Raw genomic sequence first — 19,736 nt, 5'->3', positions numbered from 1 at the left:
ATAAATACTGAATTCTCCATCCCTATAGGTCTTTAAGCAGAGGCTGTTTCAAATATTATAAAAGGAAATTTGTGCTCCAGAGCAGGATGGACTGGATGACATTTGGGGTTATCTGACCTCTGACAATGAGATTCTAACAGTTTTAAAACAGATTCAAAGCACTCTCCATATGCAGAAGCTCCAGCCCAGATTGTCACCAATCTGGGGAAACATTAAAAAAAAAATCAAAATTTATTAAGTTCCTGCACTGTGGGGACACTGTGGGGAAAAATAAGATAATCTGTTAATGATTGTATTTATTTTGTTCAAATTCCTCATTTTACAGTTGAGAAAACTGAGGCAGAGAGGTTAAGTGACTTGCCCAGGATCACACAGTTAATAAGTGTCTGAAATTGAATTTGAACTCAGGTCTTCCTGACTCTTATCTTGAATCCTGACTAAGCTACATAATTAAGAAGCTTGTGGTTGAAGAGAACTCTTATAAAGTTTTTTGTGTTTTAAAATCTCTCTCTCTCTCTTTTTCTCTCTCTGTCTCTCCTTGTCTCACTTTCTCTTTCTTTCCCTCTCTTTCTCTGTTGAGAGTCAAGAGAACCTAGGTTCTAATCTCACCTAGTCTTACTTCTGCTTGTGGGACCTTGGCAAAAATTCAAATTTTTCCAGGATCTGCTAAATGCAAGGCGCTAAATTAGGTCTGAGAATGTGTAGAAGAGTAGAGGTGGGGAAAAAAGGACTCTACCTCCCTAGGCCTCTGTTTTCTCCTGTAAAAATTTCCCCTAAAAGACAAGTTTGAACAAGTTGACCACTAAGGTCCCTTGCATCTTTAAATCTAATAATCTAAAAAATGCTAAAATAGGAGATCTTATCACTTCTTCAGTCCTATCCAATTCTTCTCAGAATATACAGCGTTCTTTCCCCTGCCCCTTCTAGGTCTAAGGAATTAACAATCTTCAGTTTTAATTATTCTTTTAGTCAGCCACATGAGGCTTATAACCAAAGAAACTGAAAATTACTGCTTATGGTCAGACAGCTGGGGAAAATTTGCAAAGAATAATAGATATGACAAGCAATAGCTAATTTACTAGGCTATTCCTGCATGCAAAGCCCTATGTTAGATATTGTGGGAGACAAAGGGTGTAACAAAGCCTTAGTTTCTGTCTAAGGTTGCTTTTCAGCTCTGATACTACGAGATAAGTGCACATAAATCTACATTCAAAGAACTTAAAGCCCAACTGGAGAAAACAAGGCTAACATACACAAAAAGAAAGTTTAATTATCAAAGGAACTATAAAGATATTATTGACATTCATAAGAGAAAGCAAGATTATTGAAGGCAAGGTTATCATGAAGGATTCATGGAGAAAGAGGAAATTTGTCTTAGGCTTTAAAGACTTTGAACTTACAATCCACTGTAACCTTAAAAAAAGTTTGAAAGAGATTTGCATTAGAGAAAAGGGTAGGGAAAACCTTCTCAGTTAGAATCCTATAATATTAATGCTATAAGCCAACTTATGGATCCTTTCAAACAGCCCCTCTCATTTTATATCTGAAGAAACAGACTATATTACCCATGCAAGGATCAAACTAGAGAATTCCTAGAACTAAAACCCAATTCCTAGAACTAAAACCCAATAAATACTTCTGAGCCCTTCAACTGTAGCATACTGCCTCTCCTTAAACACGGTCCCTGTTTTTCAGTTAGTTTCAAATTATGGGTTTATTGATTTCCTCATCATTTATTCAATTTTTTTCTTTTCAATTTCAGTTTGAAGGATGCTCAAAAGCCTACTCTCGACTGGAGAACCTAAAGACGCATCTGAGGTCCCACACAGGCGAGAAACCTTATGTGTGTGAACATGAGGGATGCAATAAAGCCTTCTCTAATGCTTCTGACCGGGCCAAGCACCAAAACCGAACTCATTCCAATGAGGTACCTCTTTTAGGTTGGGCTTTTGGAAAGTATATAGAAAAGTGGGTAGAGTCAGAGTAGGGAGAACACTGACTGAAGTTAAAGAGCAACCTCTCCAGATGGACTTCTGAAGTTTCTATACTCAAGAACTTTTAACTTTATTGTCTGTTCCTAAAAGGAACAGAGTGGGGAAAGGGGAGGGGAGTAATGTTATTCAGAAGAAACCCAAATTAATAAAGTGAAGTACTATGGCATCATGGGAAAAATATTTTGCTTAGAGTCCCTGGACTTCAGATCATGGCCAGCCTCTTGTAGCTGACTTACTACTTGATATTATGTCATCTATAAAATGGGATTTACAAATGTATGGGATTGCCTATCATCTAGGGGAGGGAGTAGAGGGAGGGAGGGGAAAATTTGGAAAAATGAATACAACGGATAATGCTATAAAAATTACTTATGCATATATAATGTCAAAAAATTTTATAGTTATAAAATTTTTAAAAATTAAAAAAAAAAAGAAAAGAAAAGAAAACCCAAATTGGATCACAAAGAGTTGGACATGATGGAAACAAACCAAACAAGAAAATTTCATTAGCAATACAGTTGTTATGTACTAAAGACTCTGAGCCCATATCTCTAACTTATGATGAGTAGTCTCATCTCATCTCATCATGGCATGGTGAATAGAAAGCTGATTTCGGAGTCAGGAATACCTGGGTTCATTTCTACCCTCAGACATATTGTTTATGTGACTAATATGGCAGTGTTTCGGCACCTTCTTGGGAACTTAGAGTTTTAGAAAGTTCTCTAATGTTCAAAGATGAAGTGACTTATCAAGGGTCACATAATAAGTATATTTTAGAATCAAGATTTGAACCTAGATCTTGCTGAATTTGAAATCAGTTGTCTAGTCACTATTCTATGTGTATTATTAGGACTACCATTACTACCATTAATAGTAATAATAATAATGATAATAATATTACTACAATCATTGTTGTCACTGCTGCTTCTGCATCTGTTGTCATCCTCCTCTTTGTCATTATTATTAATAGTGAGAACAAAAGTGGCTATTTTACCATTAACAAATAAAGTCAACATTATTTCTTAAAAAATGGGATTTACAAAATTTGTCTCACAAGATTATGGTAAAGACAAAGATTATTTAAGCACTTTGCATATGTATTCTATTATTCTGAATGCTACCATCAGCTTATTCAATGAAGGTGTGATCCAAATTGTTACATAATAGGAAAATGACTGTCATAATGATTTAACTTTGTATTTAACTTCTCTATGGAACCTTTCTGCACCTGGTAGTGACGCTCTACAAAAGCAATAATGCCTTGGCCTTTTGATGTAAAATGATGAAGTACAATACATGCTTTGTTAACTCCAGCTAATTTAAGCCTACTACTAGTACTTAGGGAATCCAGAAAATTGGCTTTATTATAATGAATGTGATGGTCTGCTGCAACAAGTGAATACCTGTGGATTAGATTTTATATTGCCATTAGTCTAACAGACTAAAGAAAATCTCCTAGTGTTTAATAATGTTTTTGACCACTTAGAGAATTTGCTATTAGACTATGACAGGTTTTTATCATTCAAGAAGGTAACTTAAACTATAGCTATTAAACTCATATGAATGTGGAGCTACATACCCATGCATGTGTGATATGTGTATTTCAATCATTTCATTGTTGTGTCTACTCCTTCCTTGAATAGAGATTGCAGACCTAATCAAATATTAGAAGATAGTCAGTCAATCAACAGATTAACAATCTTTGTTAAGTGCCTACTGTGTTGTGAGCACTCTGCTAGGTCTTGAGGATACAACACAAAAACAAAACTTTCCTTGCTTTCTATTAAGGGAGACAACATGTACATATTTAAAATATGCAAACTATTCAAACTGTACAAATATAAAATGTGCAAACTAAATACAAAGTAACAAATGAGGGAAGAGTATAGGCATTATCAGCTGAAAGGACCAAAAAAAGTTCTTGGGTAAAAAAAACTTGAAGTTTAAGCTGAATTAGTAAAGAAACAAGGGATTGTAACAAGTAGAAGTGAAGAGGAAGAAGTGCATTCTTGACAGGACCAGAACAAAGGCATGGAGATAAAGGATGAATCAGAAGAATCACAAAGGAAAATTTTGTTCAACCATGAAGTGCAGGAAGGGAAGTAATATATAATGGCAGGCATAAAAATCTGGATTGGTATATTGAGGCCAGGTTGTAAAAGGTTTCAAATGCCAAGCAGAAGAAGCTGTGTTTGATCATAGAGGCAATTGGGAGTGATTGGAGCTTTTTTGTTTCTTTTTTTTTTTAATGGAGTAGTTAACATAATTAGATCTATATTTTAAGAAAATCATGTTTATTAGATGGTTGGAGGATGGATTAGAGTGAAGAGAGATGAAGCAAGAATGGCAAATGGGATATTATTACAATATCTAGGAAAGATGAAAGCTATATGAGTAGAGAAAAACTGACAGATACAAGAGATGCTACTAATGTCAGAAAATGACAAGATATGGCAAGGTATGTGGAAATGACAAGATTTATCCAAGTCGCAAATCTGGATGACTAGAATATGGTGTTACCCTTAACTGAAATGGGAAAATGTAAGAGGTGGGAGTTTATAAGGAACAATATTTAGTTGTTTTGAATATAATGAGTTTGTGATATCTATGGGATATCCAGTTTATAATGTCTAATAGGCAGTTTGTGATATTGAACTAGAGCTCTAGAGAATGAATATGATTGGATATACAAATATGAGTAGCATCTTCATAGAAATTATAAGTAAGTCCATGGCAGTTGATGAAGTGATCAAGTGAAAAAAGTAGAGAGAGAAAAGAGTTTAATACAGAGGCTTGGGGTCTGCCCACAGTTAGAGAAGCTATGTTATGGATGCGGAACCAGTGGTCATAAAGACAAGCAAGAGAACCACATCTTCATTACTTGCTATGAATCAAATAATTCTTCACTTGATTGTTGTGGAAAGCCTTGCAGCTTGTAAGCTAATCTTTGGAAACAAGATATTATGGCCCATTTCAAAGCCTTTCCTGGTCTAGATGGCTTATCATAGTTATCCCTGTGCTGGCTTGTTGAGAATGGAAGTTCACTCCCATGCCAGGATGAGGTATCAGAGAAGAAAGAGGCATGTATGGATCATATAAATCCATTTAGAAAGCTTTAACAGAAGGAATCCTAGACTTGGAATCCAATGCTTAAGTAAGATATTGCAGTAATGGGTGGGAAAGTTCTTTGTAAATTCTGACAATGGTTTCATCTGTGTTTTATAGTCATAGGGAATGAAGGTGCACCTGTGGGATTATTGGTACAGGGAATCCCAGGGTGAGGCATTTCTCTCTACCAATGTAAGTCAGCACTTTCTTTGTGTTTATGACCACAGGTTTGCTTGATAATAGCACCTACTTTACAGGGTTGTTATGAGAGTCAACTGAGATAATAAAAATACTTCATACAATATCTGGCACACAGTGAGTGCTATTATAAATGTTAATCATAATTAAAAAATTATTGGTCAGAAAGACTACTTAAAACTAGATCTTCTTTCGTTTCTGAGGCCAGTTTTTCATACCCTAATTATTTGGGTACACTAAAGCAAATCCCTTCCTCTTCTTGTGCCTTAGTTTTCCCATTTATCAAATAGGAATAATATTTGCTTTATGTACTTTACTGAGTTGTTGTGAGTCAAAGGAGATAAAGCATTTGAAAAATTTTAAAGCTAAGACAACTCCAGGACACTTTTATTATTTTTATGCCAGGCAAACAAAAAAAAAAAGACAAAGAAATTGAAAGCAGTTGGCAGATGGGTACAGGGAATGGCAGCCGCAGATGGCCATGTGACATTAATCCCATGGTTGTTTTCTCTTGGATCTTTACTCTCAAGGATTGTTTTACAGAGTACCTCCTGGATGCTCATGTTTTTAGGTCTAAGGCACTCACTTCAATTATCTATAAACATATCAAGACACTGAGGTCACTGCATGAGCTACCTCAAGAATCCTGAGTCAAACTCCTACTAGGAAGAGCCACAGCTTTAGTAGGAATTAGAAATTAGAGGAATGATTGGTTCTAAAAATGTTTCTTTCTTGTCAGAGAATTCATATCACCATTTTCCCCATGGAATATTTGAATATCTTCTTTAAGTAGTTCCAATGTGCTCATTACCTGTATTTTAGCTTTAATGAAAGGATCTGGCAAGAACAATGGAATTTCTCAATTAACTGAAAATCCCCACACATCATAAATACCAACATGAGTTATCACCTTCTATAGAACCAATTGTAGTAAGAAATAGCTCCTGACATTTACCATACCCCAAACACTTCTTTTTCTCTGGGTCAACTAAGAACCCCTGCTTTCTTGCTTATATCTATTACTAACTCCTTAGCCTGCATTTTCTAGCCATATTTCCAAATGATCCCTCCATTAACCATCCACTCTGATCATGTTGGTCTAACAATTAATCCCTGAGATTCCAAAGCAGAAAAAATTATGATAAAATGTTTATAGTTTCCCCAAACCTGGCATGTACATTCCAACATCTGCTTTCTTGATCAAACCCGTTTCCATCACCAAATCACTTTTTCCCTTACTCTCTACTGAAGTAAATCCTACCTGTCCTTCAAGGCCTGTGACTTCATCATAATGCTGAAGCTTTCAAAATTGTATTTGGAGAAAGTAATGAGGGAAAATAATTGATATAATAGTATGAAATCTATTGTGGACCTCATACAAAGTCATTCCTCCTCCCCTACCCCACCCTAAAAGCCTAGGTCAGGAATTCATTCAATTTGGCAAACATTAAGTGCCCACTTTGTGCATATTATATTTCAATGAGTAGTTGTACTATTCATTCAGAATTAAGAAGATCTAGATTCAAGTCCTCCCCATGACACTTACTGACTGTGTGACCCTGACCAAATTACCTAACCTCCCAGATGCCCCCAGAAAACTTAGTTGCCAAGAAGGTACTGAATTATCTTCATTGAATTCTTTTTATTAGGAAATCCCATGAGGGGGAGAAATGATCCAGACATTATTCTAGTTGCTAGAGATCTCAAGATGCAAACGAAAGTCTCTTCTCTCAAAGAATACATGCAACCTAGGGCATACATTGACTGGCTAGTCTTAGACAACAGACCACATCATCTTCAACCATCCTTCCTTCCCTTCTACCATCTGCTTGCTACCCTCATCTTGTCTACCTACTGCTTTCTACTTCTCAAGAATAAACCATGCTTCCCTTCCTGGTCACCCGTCTCCTAGAGCATCATCTTCCCCTCTTAGAATGTAAGTTTTAATATATATATTCTAGCACATACGTAGTACCTGATATATAGAAAGTGATTAATACATGCTTTATTATTTGTTCATTTGGAAAGCTTACATTCAATTTTGAAAACTTCCTATGTTAGCATAGGACAGTAGGGTTTAACTCAAATAGAAACAAAAATAGACTTAAAAGCACAAATTACCATTGTCTATGTTGTAGTATATTTTTATTTATTTTTGTTAAACATTTTCCAGTTATATTTTTTTTCAGTTATATCTTAATCTGGTTCAGGCCACACTTCATAGGTTGGTGATCTGTGGCCATGAGCTGGATATCACTGCCCAAGAAATCATCACTTGATAAGACTTTGATGAATGAATTATTAGTGAGTTTCAGAATTGTCTACCACTAAAAAAAGTGATATTATTATTACTGAAAACTATAAAATGACCATATATCATCAAATATTTGAGAAAGAAGAAAGGTGTAATAGTAGCTAAGTTTAAATTTAACAGGCTTAACAATGCAACAAATGTAACAGTTTAAATGTAATCACTCTTGGAGCAGTGATGAGCTTACTAGACTGGGAGCTATGATCCTTGGTCATATGAATATGTGATTTGTCCTTGGAAGCCTAATATGACCAAGTTTGATAAATTATAAGACCTGTTGATTTGAGGCTTAGGTTTTGACTGGCTTGTAGAGGATAAAGATAGTTTTGTTCTTGTCTGTATGTCTCCAGTTCTTAGCCCAGTGCCTGGTTCATAGAATGAACTTACTTGTTGATTGCTTACACATGTGGATAGTAAAATTTAGAGAATGGAATCAATCACAATTGTTGCTGAGATATTGGTCATCTGTGGATTATGAGAATACATCTGGAACGTTTGACGATCACCAAAACTGTCATTCCCTTCCTTCATCCATTCAGCTATCTTTCTGCTGACTTAATTATTGAGAATGGAAGTTCACTCTCATTCCAGGATGAGGTATCAGAGAAGAAAGTTTCTTCTTTCCCAGCACTGTGCTAAATCCTTGGGCGGGAACAAGGAGGAGGTAGCTGGGAAGATGTGTAGTATTAATGAAGTCCGAGATACAGTCCTTCCTTGTCAGGTTTTTCTTTTTTTCTGCACTTTACAGTATTTGTTTCCAATTAAATGAAATAAATAGTGTTCAACATTCATTTTTGTAAAATTTTGAGTTATAGATTTTTCTCCTTCTTTCCTCCTCCCCAAGATATCAAGCAGTCTGATATAGGCTTGTCCATGTACATGTACAATTATACTAAATGTATTAATGTTGTGAAAAAAGAATCAGAAAAAAAAAAAGAGAAAACCTTGAGAAGAAAAAAAAGTGAAAATAGATTTAGTCTTTGTTGAAGAACAGTTGGCATAACAAGATATACATGCAGAAAACAACTAGGAAAACAACATAAAGCGTTATATAATCATATGTTATAATTGTGTGGTCTGGACTTTATTACAGAAATTTCAAGGGAGAACCAGAGTTATTAATGATCATCTTATAGAGAATGGTTTGAATTTGGAAAAAGTAAGGCAGGGAGACTAATCCAGTTAGAGAGAATACATCTCCAAGAAATTGTTATGGGGAATAAACTTGGCATATGGAAAAGGCCCCTTTTAATAATACCATGAGGATTTAACAATCTCTTGTATCATTAACATCAGACTCCCCTTTCCTCAGAAACCCTATATCTGCAAGATTCCTGGTTGTACAAAGCGATACACAGACCCCAGCTCCCTCAGAAAGCATGTGAAGACAGTACATGGTCCTGATGCCCATGTCACCAAGAAGCAGCGCAATGATGTCCATCCAAGGGCACCTCCACTCAAGGAGAATGGTGATAATGAAGCAAGTGCCAAACAGGGCAGAGCAGGGCTGGAAGAGAACACTGAGGCAAACAGCACCAACCAGGCAGTGGAGGACTGCCTGCATGTCAAAGCCATCAAGACCGAGAACTCCGTGGTAAGTATCGACATAGCCCTAATAACTTATGCATTTATTCCACTAACTGGCGAGATCACAAAGCTAAACAATATAACTCGAGGAAGTTTTATCCTCAGCTTCTACAGAATGGTCTGAAACCTATGAGCTTTGGCTAAAAACTTGTCAAAGATCACCCCAAGTCAATTCCATATTTTGATCCATGTCCTTGCCAATAAATTCCATTTCTTCTCTTTTACCTTGACTTATAAAACCATTTGACAAATCTTCATATGATGGGCCTGGGACATAAGAACCCAACTGATTATTACTTTCTGGGACAAAGGTGCCAGTTAATTAAAAAACAAAATAAAATTTTAAAACTGGTTGCTATATTTTCCTGCCCATGAGGGTGTCACAGTGAGCCAAAACACCTTGAGACAGGTGCCTCTCCATGTTTCATGTGATGATGTCTAAATAGTTTTAAATATCTTAGAAGCTATGTATCTCCTTTTTATGTGTTGCATAATTAACTTTCAGCTATGACTCCTTAATTCTAACCACTTGTTCTTTGTCTCCTCTTCTTTTTTCTTATTATACCTCTCTAAGGATAGTCGGTACTAAGGTGAGCAGAGTGTCACTTTGTGTTAGGCTGTGGTATAAGTGCTGTCTGTATCTTAGATGTGATGCACTAGAAATTGGTATAGTGTGTGTGTGTATGTATGTGTGTGTGTACATACATGTGTGATCTCAAAGGATTGATTTGATTAACCCATTTGAAGCCTTAAAATTAGAGGTAGCAAAGAGAAATACAAGCAAATAAAGTTCTTATTCTTTTTCACATTGTATTCCTTGAAGAGTACCTCCCTTCCTTCATCATTATCTCATACCCAGTACTCCCTTCAGTGTCTCCATTCCTTTAACCTGCCTGCTCCACATGCTTGGTATACTTATCTTTCAACTGTGCTTCTGACTCCCCCATTTCCTTTAAGACTTAGCTTAAATGCTGTCTTCTCCACAAAGACTTTCCTATTCTCCCCAGGTGCTAGAGTTCTTTCTTCTAAAATCATCTTATATTTATTGTTCAATATATTTTCAATAAACCTATTTATGTGCCTAGTGAATCCCTGATAGTATACAAACCCTGATAGTATACAAGGCAGGGAATGGTTAGCCTTTGCCTTTGTATCCCCAGCATTTAGCACATTGTAGTGCTTAATAAATTCATTTTTGTCATTTGATCAATTGATAAAGCAAGGAGCTGTATCTCTTACTGCTGATTCTTAGACAAGTGCAAGAGATGCTGTTAATCCAAATTAATTATCATGGTCTCCATTCAGTGGACTCAGAAATCTTGCCCTGTTAGTTCAGGTCCTCTGAAGCACAGGGTGGGGAATAGGAATTAAAATGGGCAGAATGTAGGTGAGATGGCCCTTCTGGACCAGGATGCCTTCTACCTCTGAACTTGACACATCCAGCTTGGTCATCCCAGCAATCACTCTTATAGCAGGAGAGAAAGCAAAAGCAAAGTCCAGAGGGGCCTAAAACCACAAGCCAGCTTAATCCCTCCATTCATTATATACTAAGGTCACAACAAGGAAGCCAGGAGCAGGTGGGGAGTAATATTTCCAAGAGATCAGTAACAACCCTTAGTCAACTAAGGAGATGTAGTAAGTACTGAAGTTCTTGGCAAATACAGGTTAAAACTGAAGGACAAGGACAATACAAGGTCTTGTGGACCCAAGACTATAGGAGTCACTGTGTAAAATACTTAGGAGAAAAGGACACAGTACTCATTCTTAAGAAAATTATGGCTTGGCTAGAATAATGGAGATGAAACCACTTATGTAAGATACAACCAGTCACTAGATTATATATAGGTGATAAGGGCTAGAGAGCAAAAAGTAAAAGATCACACTGTTTGAACCTGGCTCCTCCTTCCCTTGCAAGTTCTCTCATGAGTAAGAACATGTATATAGATGTTAGTCAATTTGTACATTGATATGGGACTTTACTTCTGATTTTTGGCAGAGAAATACTGGCCCTTGATTGACTAGCTCATGATCCTTTGATTTATTTTCCTTCAGTTGTATCAGTCCAGCCCCGGGGGCCAATCATCCTGCAGCAGTGAGCCCTCACCCCTTGGCAGCGCCAACAACAATGACAGTGGAGTAGAGATGACCATGCACAGCGGGGGTAGCCTGGGAGACCTGACCACACTGGATGACAATGCTCCTGTCGCTGACTCGACCGTCCCCTCAGGCACGTCAGCAGTCAGCCTGCAGCTGCGCAAACATATGACGACCATGCAAAGGCTTGAACAACTCAAGAAGGAGAAGCTTAAGACAGTCAAGGATTCCTGTTCATGGGCAAACCCGGTTCCTCAAGTCCGAAACACCAAGCTGCCTCCTATTCCGGGAAATGGTAAGCTGTCAACTCACACTCTCCTTGCAACCCTGGGCAGAAACATGACATAACAGAAATAAATGATCGAGGGAATAGGAATCAGGAAACCTCAGTTTTAATCCAGTTCTAATCATGGGGACTCCTTCATTCTTCAAATGAGAGATTGTATCAGATGATCTCTAAAGCCCTTTAATATCCTTAAAAATACGTCCCACTTTTCTACTACCTTACTCCCTTCCACATAATCTGAAACCCAGTGACATTTTGGTGTCCTTGAGGTGTACCAGAGGCTCCTCCTGACTAGGCATATTCCCTGGCTATCCTCCAAGCCTGGGGCATGCTTCCTCCTTGCCTCCACCTCCTAACTCCCTTCAAGTCCCAGCTAACCTCCCATCTTCTGCAAGAAGCATTCACTAATCCCTCCTCACCTTAGTGCCTTCCCTCTGAAATTATCTTTGATTTATCCTTAAATATCTTGTTAAATAACTCTTTTCATGTTGTTTCTTGCCTTCATTATACTGTGAGCTCCTTGAGAGCAGGGATTTTTTTCCCCTTTACTTTTCTCCATAACTCTGATACATAGTAGACACTTAAAAGCTTGTTTATTTGACATACTCAGGCTGTAGAGTGCCTCTCCCTCATTTACTTCCTAGATAGGTTAAGTTCCTAGTGAACTCTAGTTTTTCTGCAATAGTTCCTTATCTTTTAAGAGGCATTGTAATTTAGCATGCCTGGAACTCACAACTGGAAAATGTTTTAACTGGCTAATTTTTGAGTAAGAATACACTCTACCTCATCCCTGATAACCAGTCATCCAGCCTCTGCTTGAAGACTTCCAGTGAGGGGACCACAAGTAAAGTATGTTTTCCACAGTTCTCAGACATTAATTATCTCATCAGAGTCTCACAAAAGTCCTGTGAGGCAGCTGTGGCTAAGTTGACAGATAAGGAAGTGAAGGAAAAAGAGGTCAGGTGACCTTCTCAAACTCCCACGAGTTAAGAACCAAACAGAAACGGCGACACCGTTTTCCTTAGGCTTAGTCCAGGAGTCTTTCTAGCGGATCCACTGGTACAATGAAAGAAGTTACTACTTGGTTTTTCGGTTTGTTTTCTTTCCTCCAGGCTCTATCATGGAAAACTTCAGCGGGCCCACAGCACCCCTGCCCAACCCGAGGATCATGGAGCTGTCGGTGAACGAGGTAACCATGCTCAACCAACTGAATGAGCGGAGGGACAGCACCACCAGCACCGTGAGCTCCGCCTACACCGTTAGCCGCAGATCCTCCGGCATCTCCCCATACTTGTCTAGCCGCCGCTCCAGCGAGGCTTCTCCCTTTGGGAGCCGCCCCAATAATGTCAGCTCGGCCGACTCCTACGACCCCATCTCCACCGACGCCTCCCGCCGCTCCAGCGAGGCCAGCCAGTGCAGCGGAGCTCCAGGGCTGCTGAACCTCACGCCGGCTCAGCAGTACAGCCTGAAAGCCAAGTACGCTGCAGCCACTGGCGGTCCCCCACCCACTCCCCTCCCCAACATGGAAAGGATGAGCCTCAAGAATAAGATGTCTCTCCTTGATCCATCAGAGCCTTCTCTGCCACCTCCCTTCCAGCGTCCACTGGGGCCAAGGCGTGGGAGCGATGGACCGGCGTACGGATATGGTGCCGCCCCCACCTTCCCCCATGAGGTTACAGGCAACGGGACGAGGAGAGCAAGCGACCCTGTAAGGAGACTGGCTACTGAGCCTTTGTCCCTCCCCCGGGTGCAGCGCTTCAACAGCACCAACAGCATGAACCCGCCTCATTTGCCACCCTGCGCAGAGCGGAGGAACTTTAGCCTACAGAATTACACCCGCTCAGATGGAACCTTGCCCCGCCACGTGTATTCACCCCGCCCTCCAAGCATCAGTGAGAATGTTGCTATGGAGACAATGGTGGGCGAGGCCGATGGCCCCAGTGGGGAGGATGACATCATGTTGCCTGATGATGTAGTACAGTATATCAAGTCACAGAGTACCGGTGCCCCTGAAGAGAGTAATTCCCTGGCGTATCATGGAGAAGCCCCAAGTTTCCCTGGGAGCCTGAAGCTGCCAAGCCCGGGCCTACACGGCCCACGCAGGATGGTGGCGTCCAACTCTCCTGGGAGCCAGTCAGCCCCCATGATGGCTGATTGCCAACTTGGCTATGGTAACCCCACCAACCTGAACAAAAGCAATATGCCTGTGCAGTGGAATGAGGTAAGCTCAGGCTCTGTGGATGTCCTTTCCAACCAGCAGGCCAAACAGTTCGCTCAGGGCAACTTAGCTGTGGTACAGCAGAAGCAGACCTTTGGGCAGTACCAGAGCTACAATCAGCAGGTCATGCAGCCAAGTCCCAGTGATCTCGACAGCACTCAGTCCAGCCTCCTTCCAAGAAATGGGGTTGTTCCTGGGCCCAGGGTCAATTACATGCAGGTCCGGCAACCACTACAGGCCAATCCCTGCCCCAACATGAACCCGGACTTGAGCCCCGATGCAGCATATAGCCAGTCTCATCCCATGCTGAGCCCAAACACGATGGGGGCGGACATTAACCAGCTCTCCCCATCCTGTAGCAATATGGGAGTCAAGGCAGGGCACCTGGGCCTCCCTCAGCAAATGGATGTCGCCTCTGACCCTTCCCTAATGGTAAACAACCGGAGGGAGCACACATTGCCCAACCCAGCTATGCATATGGTGACCCCGCAGAACTACTCACAGCAAAGCCATCACCTGCCACCCTCCATGAGCCAGGAAGGCTACCACCAGTCCCCGTCTCTTCTGAGCTCCCACCAACCCAATTTTGTTGACCCCCAGCAGAACATGATGGGGTCAGTGGGACAGAGCTTTGGGCCAGGCCTAGTACAGCCACGTCCGCCCCCGGAGCCAAGCCCAGCCAACAGACACCGTGGGGTACGCTCTTCACAACAGCTGGGGTACATGAGAACCACGGCATATCCTATGGCCACTGGAACCGCCGGCCAGGAGACTGGGGAAGCTATTCCCAAATCAATAAATGACATGGTCTCACCACCACAGCAGCAGCAGCAGCAGCAGCAACTGCCCCAACAGAATACCAATGGGCCCCGGGATAACAGCATGATGTACTACTATGGGCAGATCCACATGTATGAACAGAATGGAAACTTTGAGAATCATGTGGACTGCCGGGTAATGCAGCAGCAGCAACAGCAACAGCAGCAGCAGCAGCAGCAGCAGCAGCAGCAACAGTGTCCATTAAGCAGCATCAAGCCACATGCCATGGCCTCCCCAGGAGCCAATCAGGTTTCAAGCACTGTGGACTCCCAGCTACTGGAGCCCCCACAGATCGATTTTGATGCCATCATGGATGATGGTGATCATTCAAGCCTAATGTCGGGGACCCTGAGCCCCAGCATTCTTCAGAATCTCTCCCAGAATTCCTCCCGCCTCACAACTCCACGGAACTCTTTGACCCTGCCCTCAATCCCAGCAGGGATAAGCAATATGGCTATTGGGGACATGAGCTCCATGCTAACAACATTAGCAGAAGAGAGCAAGTTCCTTAACATGATGTCTTAACACAAAGCACAAGGAGGCAAGGAGGGAGGGGCTGTTTGCCAAGCAATCTGATGAATGTGCTTTTGAAAAATAATCACTTCCTAGAGAATAGAGATTTTTTTTCCCCAACAAGTATTAAATACATGAAAGGGATTTTAACAAATTATCTGTACAGACTTCATGAACTCTTTAGAGGCATTTTTGGTACCTCTGTGGTGTGTCTCTAGTCATTTTTTGACTTCTTTTACAGAACACTGAGAAATGTTACAGTGGAGAAGGGGCTGGGGAACTCCTACAAGCATTTTCAAGCCTTCCATGTAAATGCACAAGTATTCTCTGGCTGCCTTCCTTGTGTTATTTGACTAATGAAAACTTCTCATTAGCTACAAGCTTTTTCCTAAACTGTTTTCCAAGCAAATTTGGGGAGGAGAAGTGGTGAGGAAAGGAAGTTGTATTTTGGTCTGAATTTGAAAGCTATGATGCATATTTAGCTCCTATGAGATTGGGTGATCCTTACGATGCTAGTGAGGTAAAGTATTTTTTACCCTCAGTCGTCTCCCCAATTCTTCCTTAAGAATACTGTAGTGGATCAGTAAATACCCTGCCATAGAGGAGAAACCACCAATTCCATCCAACTACTCCAAAAGTGCCTTACTATGCTTTGGTAGGGAAGTATTAAAATATAGGGCCTGATGTCAGGAAGGCACCAAATTATAGGGCCTGCATTCTTTGTAAGATATGTGTACATTAATAAAACATGCCAGTGTTGCTAGAATGACATACCCATGGGCTGAGTTCAGAATGGTGGCTCCCTGGTATCCAGTGTGTTTACAGTGTGGTTGACATTGTATTTAAAATGAACCACATCCAGAAGAAGAACACTCATTTTTATATACCTCTGAGGCAATGATGATCCTATACATTAGGGATAGACTAAACTTGGTCTGACACATTGGAATTTTACTTGCCAAAGGGGATGGGTAGGGGCAGTGAAACCTATCATTGGTGGGAAACCATTCTTTTTCCTTCCTAGGATTGTCATCCTACTCAAGAAGTCTATTAGGAGTCTACTTAAAAATCTGCTGTCAAGAAAGAGAGAAAAATGCATTTACCAAAAGCTTCTATCTTTTCCTATTACATTATCCTCTTGCTTTGCTATGAAAAATGCTGTAGGGCTTTCTCACAGCCCCTCCCTACCCCACCCCCCAAGTCTCTGAAGGGCACTTATTCTCCCAGCGGAACGATAGCGTCCAATCCTCTGACAGTGCTCATTACTCTCAGCTGAGTTACAAATGGGTTATACCAGCTGTATCTCCAAAATACCCCTTCCTCCTCCCACCTCCCGTTCATTCATAAAGGAATGATGAGTATTGCATGGTACGCCAGCTCAGGGGCTGGGCTGGACCAGCCCTTGGAAGCACTGAGGGACTGTCACTAAATTCTCCTGTTCAGAGGGTCTTGGCCCAACTTGGAATATGAAGAATGCATTTGGAGCTTGGATTTCCAGGGGTAACACTTGTTTTCCTCAACTTTTATAATAGGGTTTGCAGCAGTGAAAATCAAACCTACTACTCCGTTATCAGTGATATGAGATACTTTCTCATCATCTGACATGACTTAAGCCTTTTTATGCCCTGTGACTACTGAGGGGATCAGTGGATAAAGTCAGAATGATCAGTTCTGGGCTTCACTATCATCCAGTGCCCTGAACTCTTTTACTTTTTAAAAGGTCAGCTCTAAATGCACAAATCTTTGATGTTCCGAAGGTCCCGAAGAGTCTGTGGCTTCCTAATGGTGTTCACTCATTTACTGAGATAGTATTATGATAACCATACCGAATTTGTATATATTCTGTATAGAAGACACCATTACTAAAAATACTGTAGGTGAATGTTGGGTCAGATTTATATCTCAGAAACATTTTTAGCTGTTTTCTACATCCTACAAATTGAGATGGCACACTCAACTTGTAAATAACTCTTTTTGTACATTAAAAATAATTTTTCATAATTTATTTTGTCTGTCTGCTTACTCCTAGGCAGTAGCTAATGAAAACCAGGACAGTAATTTTTGCATTTGAAATGAAATTAGACTATATTTTTTCTTTGATATTAACATTGCTTTCTAGCCAAAGAAACATTTTAAATTGGAGTGTTGGCTAACCAATTTGGTTCCTGCAGTTGAGAGTTTGGTGGCTCATCAGGGCATGATTCTAAACACTAAGTAGTTTTATAATCATTTTTTATAACTGGGTCAATTGGTAGATTCTTAAAACTAGAAAAGATCTGGAAGGTAATCTACTCTCCTTTTCTAGAGAGGAGGAAATTAAAGAAGCCAAAAAAGGTAGCAAAGCCAACTCAGGTTTTCTCATGTCCAGACCAATATTTTTTTTTTCCTGAGGCAATTGGATTATTAAGAGAGACTAGGGATGTTTGGAACATGTCCCTACTTTTTAAAGATATATATTATGGATGGCAACCATGCTTTGCCACAATATATTTTCTAATGGTTTAATTAATTCAGCAGAGAGAGCATCCTCAGTTGATACCTAAGAAGCATTTTAATAGCGTTTTATTTTTCCAAATACATGCAAAGATAATTTTCAACATTCACTTTGGGAAACCTTGTGTTCCAAATTTTTATTTCTCTTTCCTTCCTTCCCTCCTCAAGACAGTAAGCAATCCAATATAGGGTGAACATGTGCAATTCTTTTAAAGAGATTTCCTTATTCATCATGTTGTGCAAGAAAAATCTGATCAAAAGGGAAAAATCATGAGAAAGGGGGAAAAAAAACCAAGTAACAATAAAGTGCAAAGACTGTTTTGATCCACATTCAGGCTCTATAGATCTCTCTCAGATGTAGATGGCACTTTCCCTTCCAAGTCTATTGGAATTGCCTCGGATCACTTCATTGTTGAAAAGAGCCAAGTCCAGGGGCAGCTAGGTAGTGCAGTGGATAGAGCACCAGCCCTGAATTCAGGAGAATCCAAGTTCTAATCTAGTCTCAGACACCTAACACTTCCTAGCTGTGTGACCCTGGGCAAGTCATTTAACCCCAATTGCCTCAACAATAAAAAAAAGGAAAAAAAAAAGAGCCAAGTCCATTATAGTTAATCATCACATAATCTTGTTAACTGTGTGTAATGTTCTCTTGCTTCTGTTCACTTCACTCAGCATCAGTTCATTTAAGTCTAAGAAGTATTTGTAAAGGAAGGGATGTGGAACTTTACTTTCCATGGTACATCTGTGAAACTGTGTAAATATGTAGGTGTGTATATATATGTGTGTGTGTGTGTATGTTTATACATGTTTATATGTATGTATAAAATATATGTATTTATATATACATATATATACACATGCACATATGTGAGTATACACTTAAGTATAGTATGATAATAATAAATAGCTGACCTTTCTAAAGTACTTTTCTTTTTCAAGACATTTTATATAGATTTCTGTTATTTGCTCTCTACAAACACTCTTATAGGTAAAGAAATGTAGATTAAGAGAGGTTGCCTTGCCCAGGGTCACACAGTCATTAAATAGTGGAACTATAATCAAAGGTCTACTAAATCCCATCCTTTTTCTACATCATGCCACAAAATAATAGTGCAAGGTATTTGAGGGTATTTTTTCCAGTGGTACAATCTTGAATTTTTTAGTCCTCAACAAATTACTGTCATACATATAATTTACTCTTAGTTCCAGGGATAGCCCATTTCCCCTTTTTCTTCAGTGCCATCCCTGGACTATATATATTTTTTTCCTGAACCACTATGGATCTGAACCAGTTTCTAGTTATCCAGCCTCATCCCCTTATGTAGGAAATCATTTTTAGTTCCTTAAGAATTTTCACAGCAAGTAACTGTTGACAAGCTGTAAGATAAATGATAAAAGTACAGGTGGAATGATGGAAGATTTAGCCCATTAAAATCCATGCCATAGTCTTAGCCTTTCATTCACACCCTGGGCTTCTCTAGTGTCCTTTTCCCTCAAAATTATGAACAAGGGTTTCAACAGCTCAGATAACACAGCTAAATTTTACTTCATTGAGGGAACTGAAGAATCATTATGGTGCAGAGGATAGCACTGAACTTGAAATCATAAGACCTAAAATTTAATCCTGGCTGACCTTAAAAAGGTTATTTAAGCTTTCTGGGTCTCAGTTTCCTAATCTGTAAAATAAGGGGGTTGAGCTGGATGACTTCTAGGGTTTCTTCCATCTCAAAATCTATGATCCCTATTTTTGATGCTAATTTCTGAGCTTCGATTTAATATAATTCAGTTGCAATACCAGATCTCATTACAGGTGATAGCTCAGCTTTAAAAAACAAAATTAGTCTGAAGGTCTTTCATCTAAGATCTGACCTTTAAATTATGTTTCATTTGGGTCCACCTTCAAGTTCTGTTTTAAGGTACTAACTATACTCCCTCCTATAATAAAGTTCTTCTGTTCCTCACCATTGATCACTGGGGCTGTTCCTTAGCCCCTGACTTCATAGCCATCATCAATTCAATTCAACATTATCCTATTTCAACTTTTTTTTTCAAGACCACATTTTCCTGTTTCTCTCTTCCAGTCTCCATGTTTTCTCCAAAGGCTCTGTTAGAGTC

General features: G+C 39.8%; 1 protein-coding gene across 13 annotated transcripts in view; it reads left to right on the top strand.

The window, feature by feature from the left end:
- Positions 1 to 15,272, top strand: part of GLI2 (GLI family zinc finger 2) — a 401,511-nt gene extending 386,239 nt beyond the window's left edge. For all 13 annotated transcript variants that reach the window (XM_074301788.1, XM_074301782.1, XM_074301783.1 and 10 more), the window contains 4 exons: positions 1,763 to 1,927; positions 8,924 to 9,205; positions 11,251 to 11,587; positions 12,691 to 15,272. In XM_074301788.1, coding sequence (XP_074157889.1) covers positions 1,763 to 1,927; positions 8,924 to 9,205; positions 11,251 to 11,587; positions 12,691 to 15,140 — 3,234 coding nt within the window. In that variant the 3' untranslated portion in view covers positions 15,141 to 15,272. The remainder of the gene's footprint in view (positions 1 to 1,762; positions 1,928 to 8,923; positions 9,206 to 11,250; positions 11,588 to 12,690) is intronic.
- Positions 15,273 to 19,736: the final 4,464 nt, after the last annotated feature.

Source organism: Sminthopsis crassicaudata, chromosome 3 (assembly GCF_048593235.1).
Source record: "Sminthopsis crassicaudata isolate SCR6 chromosome 3, ASM4859323v1, whole genome shotgun sequence".
Classification (NCBI taxonomy): Eukaryota; Metazoa; Chordata; class Mammalia; order Dasyuromorphia; family Dasyuridae; genus Sminthopsis; species Sminthopsis crassicaudata.
This window is presented reverse-complemented; position numbering and strand designations above follow the sequence as displayed.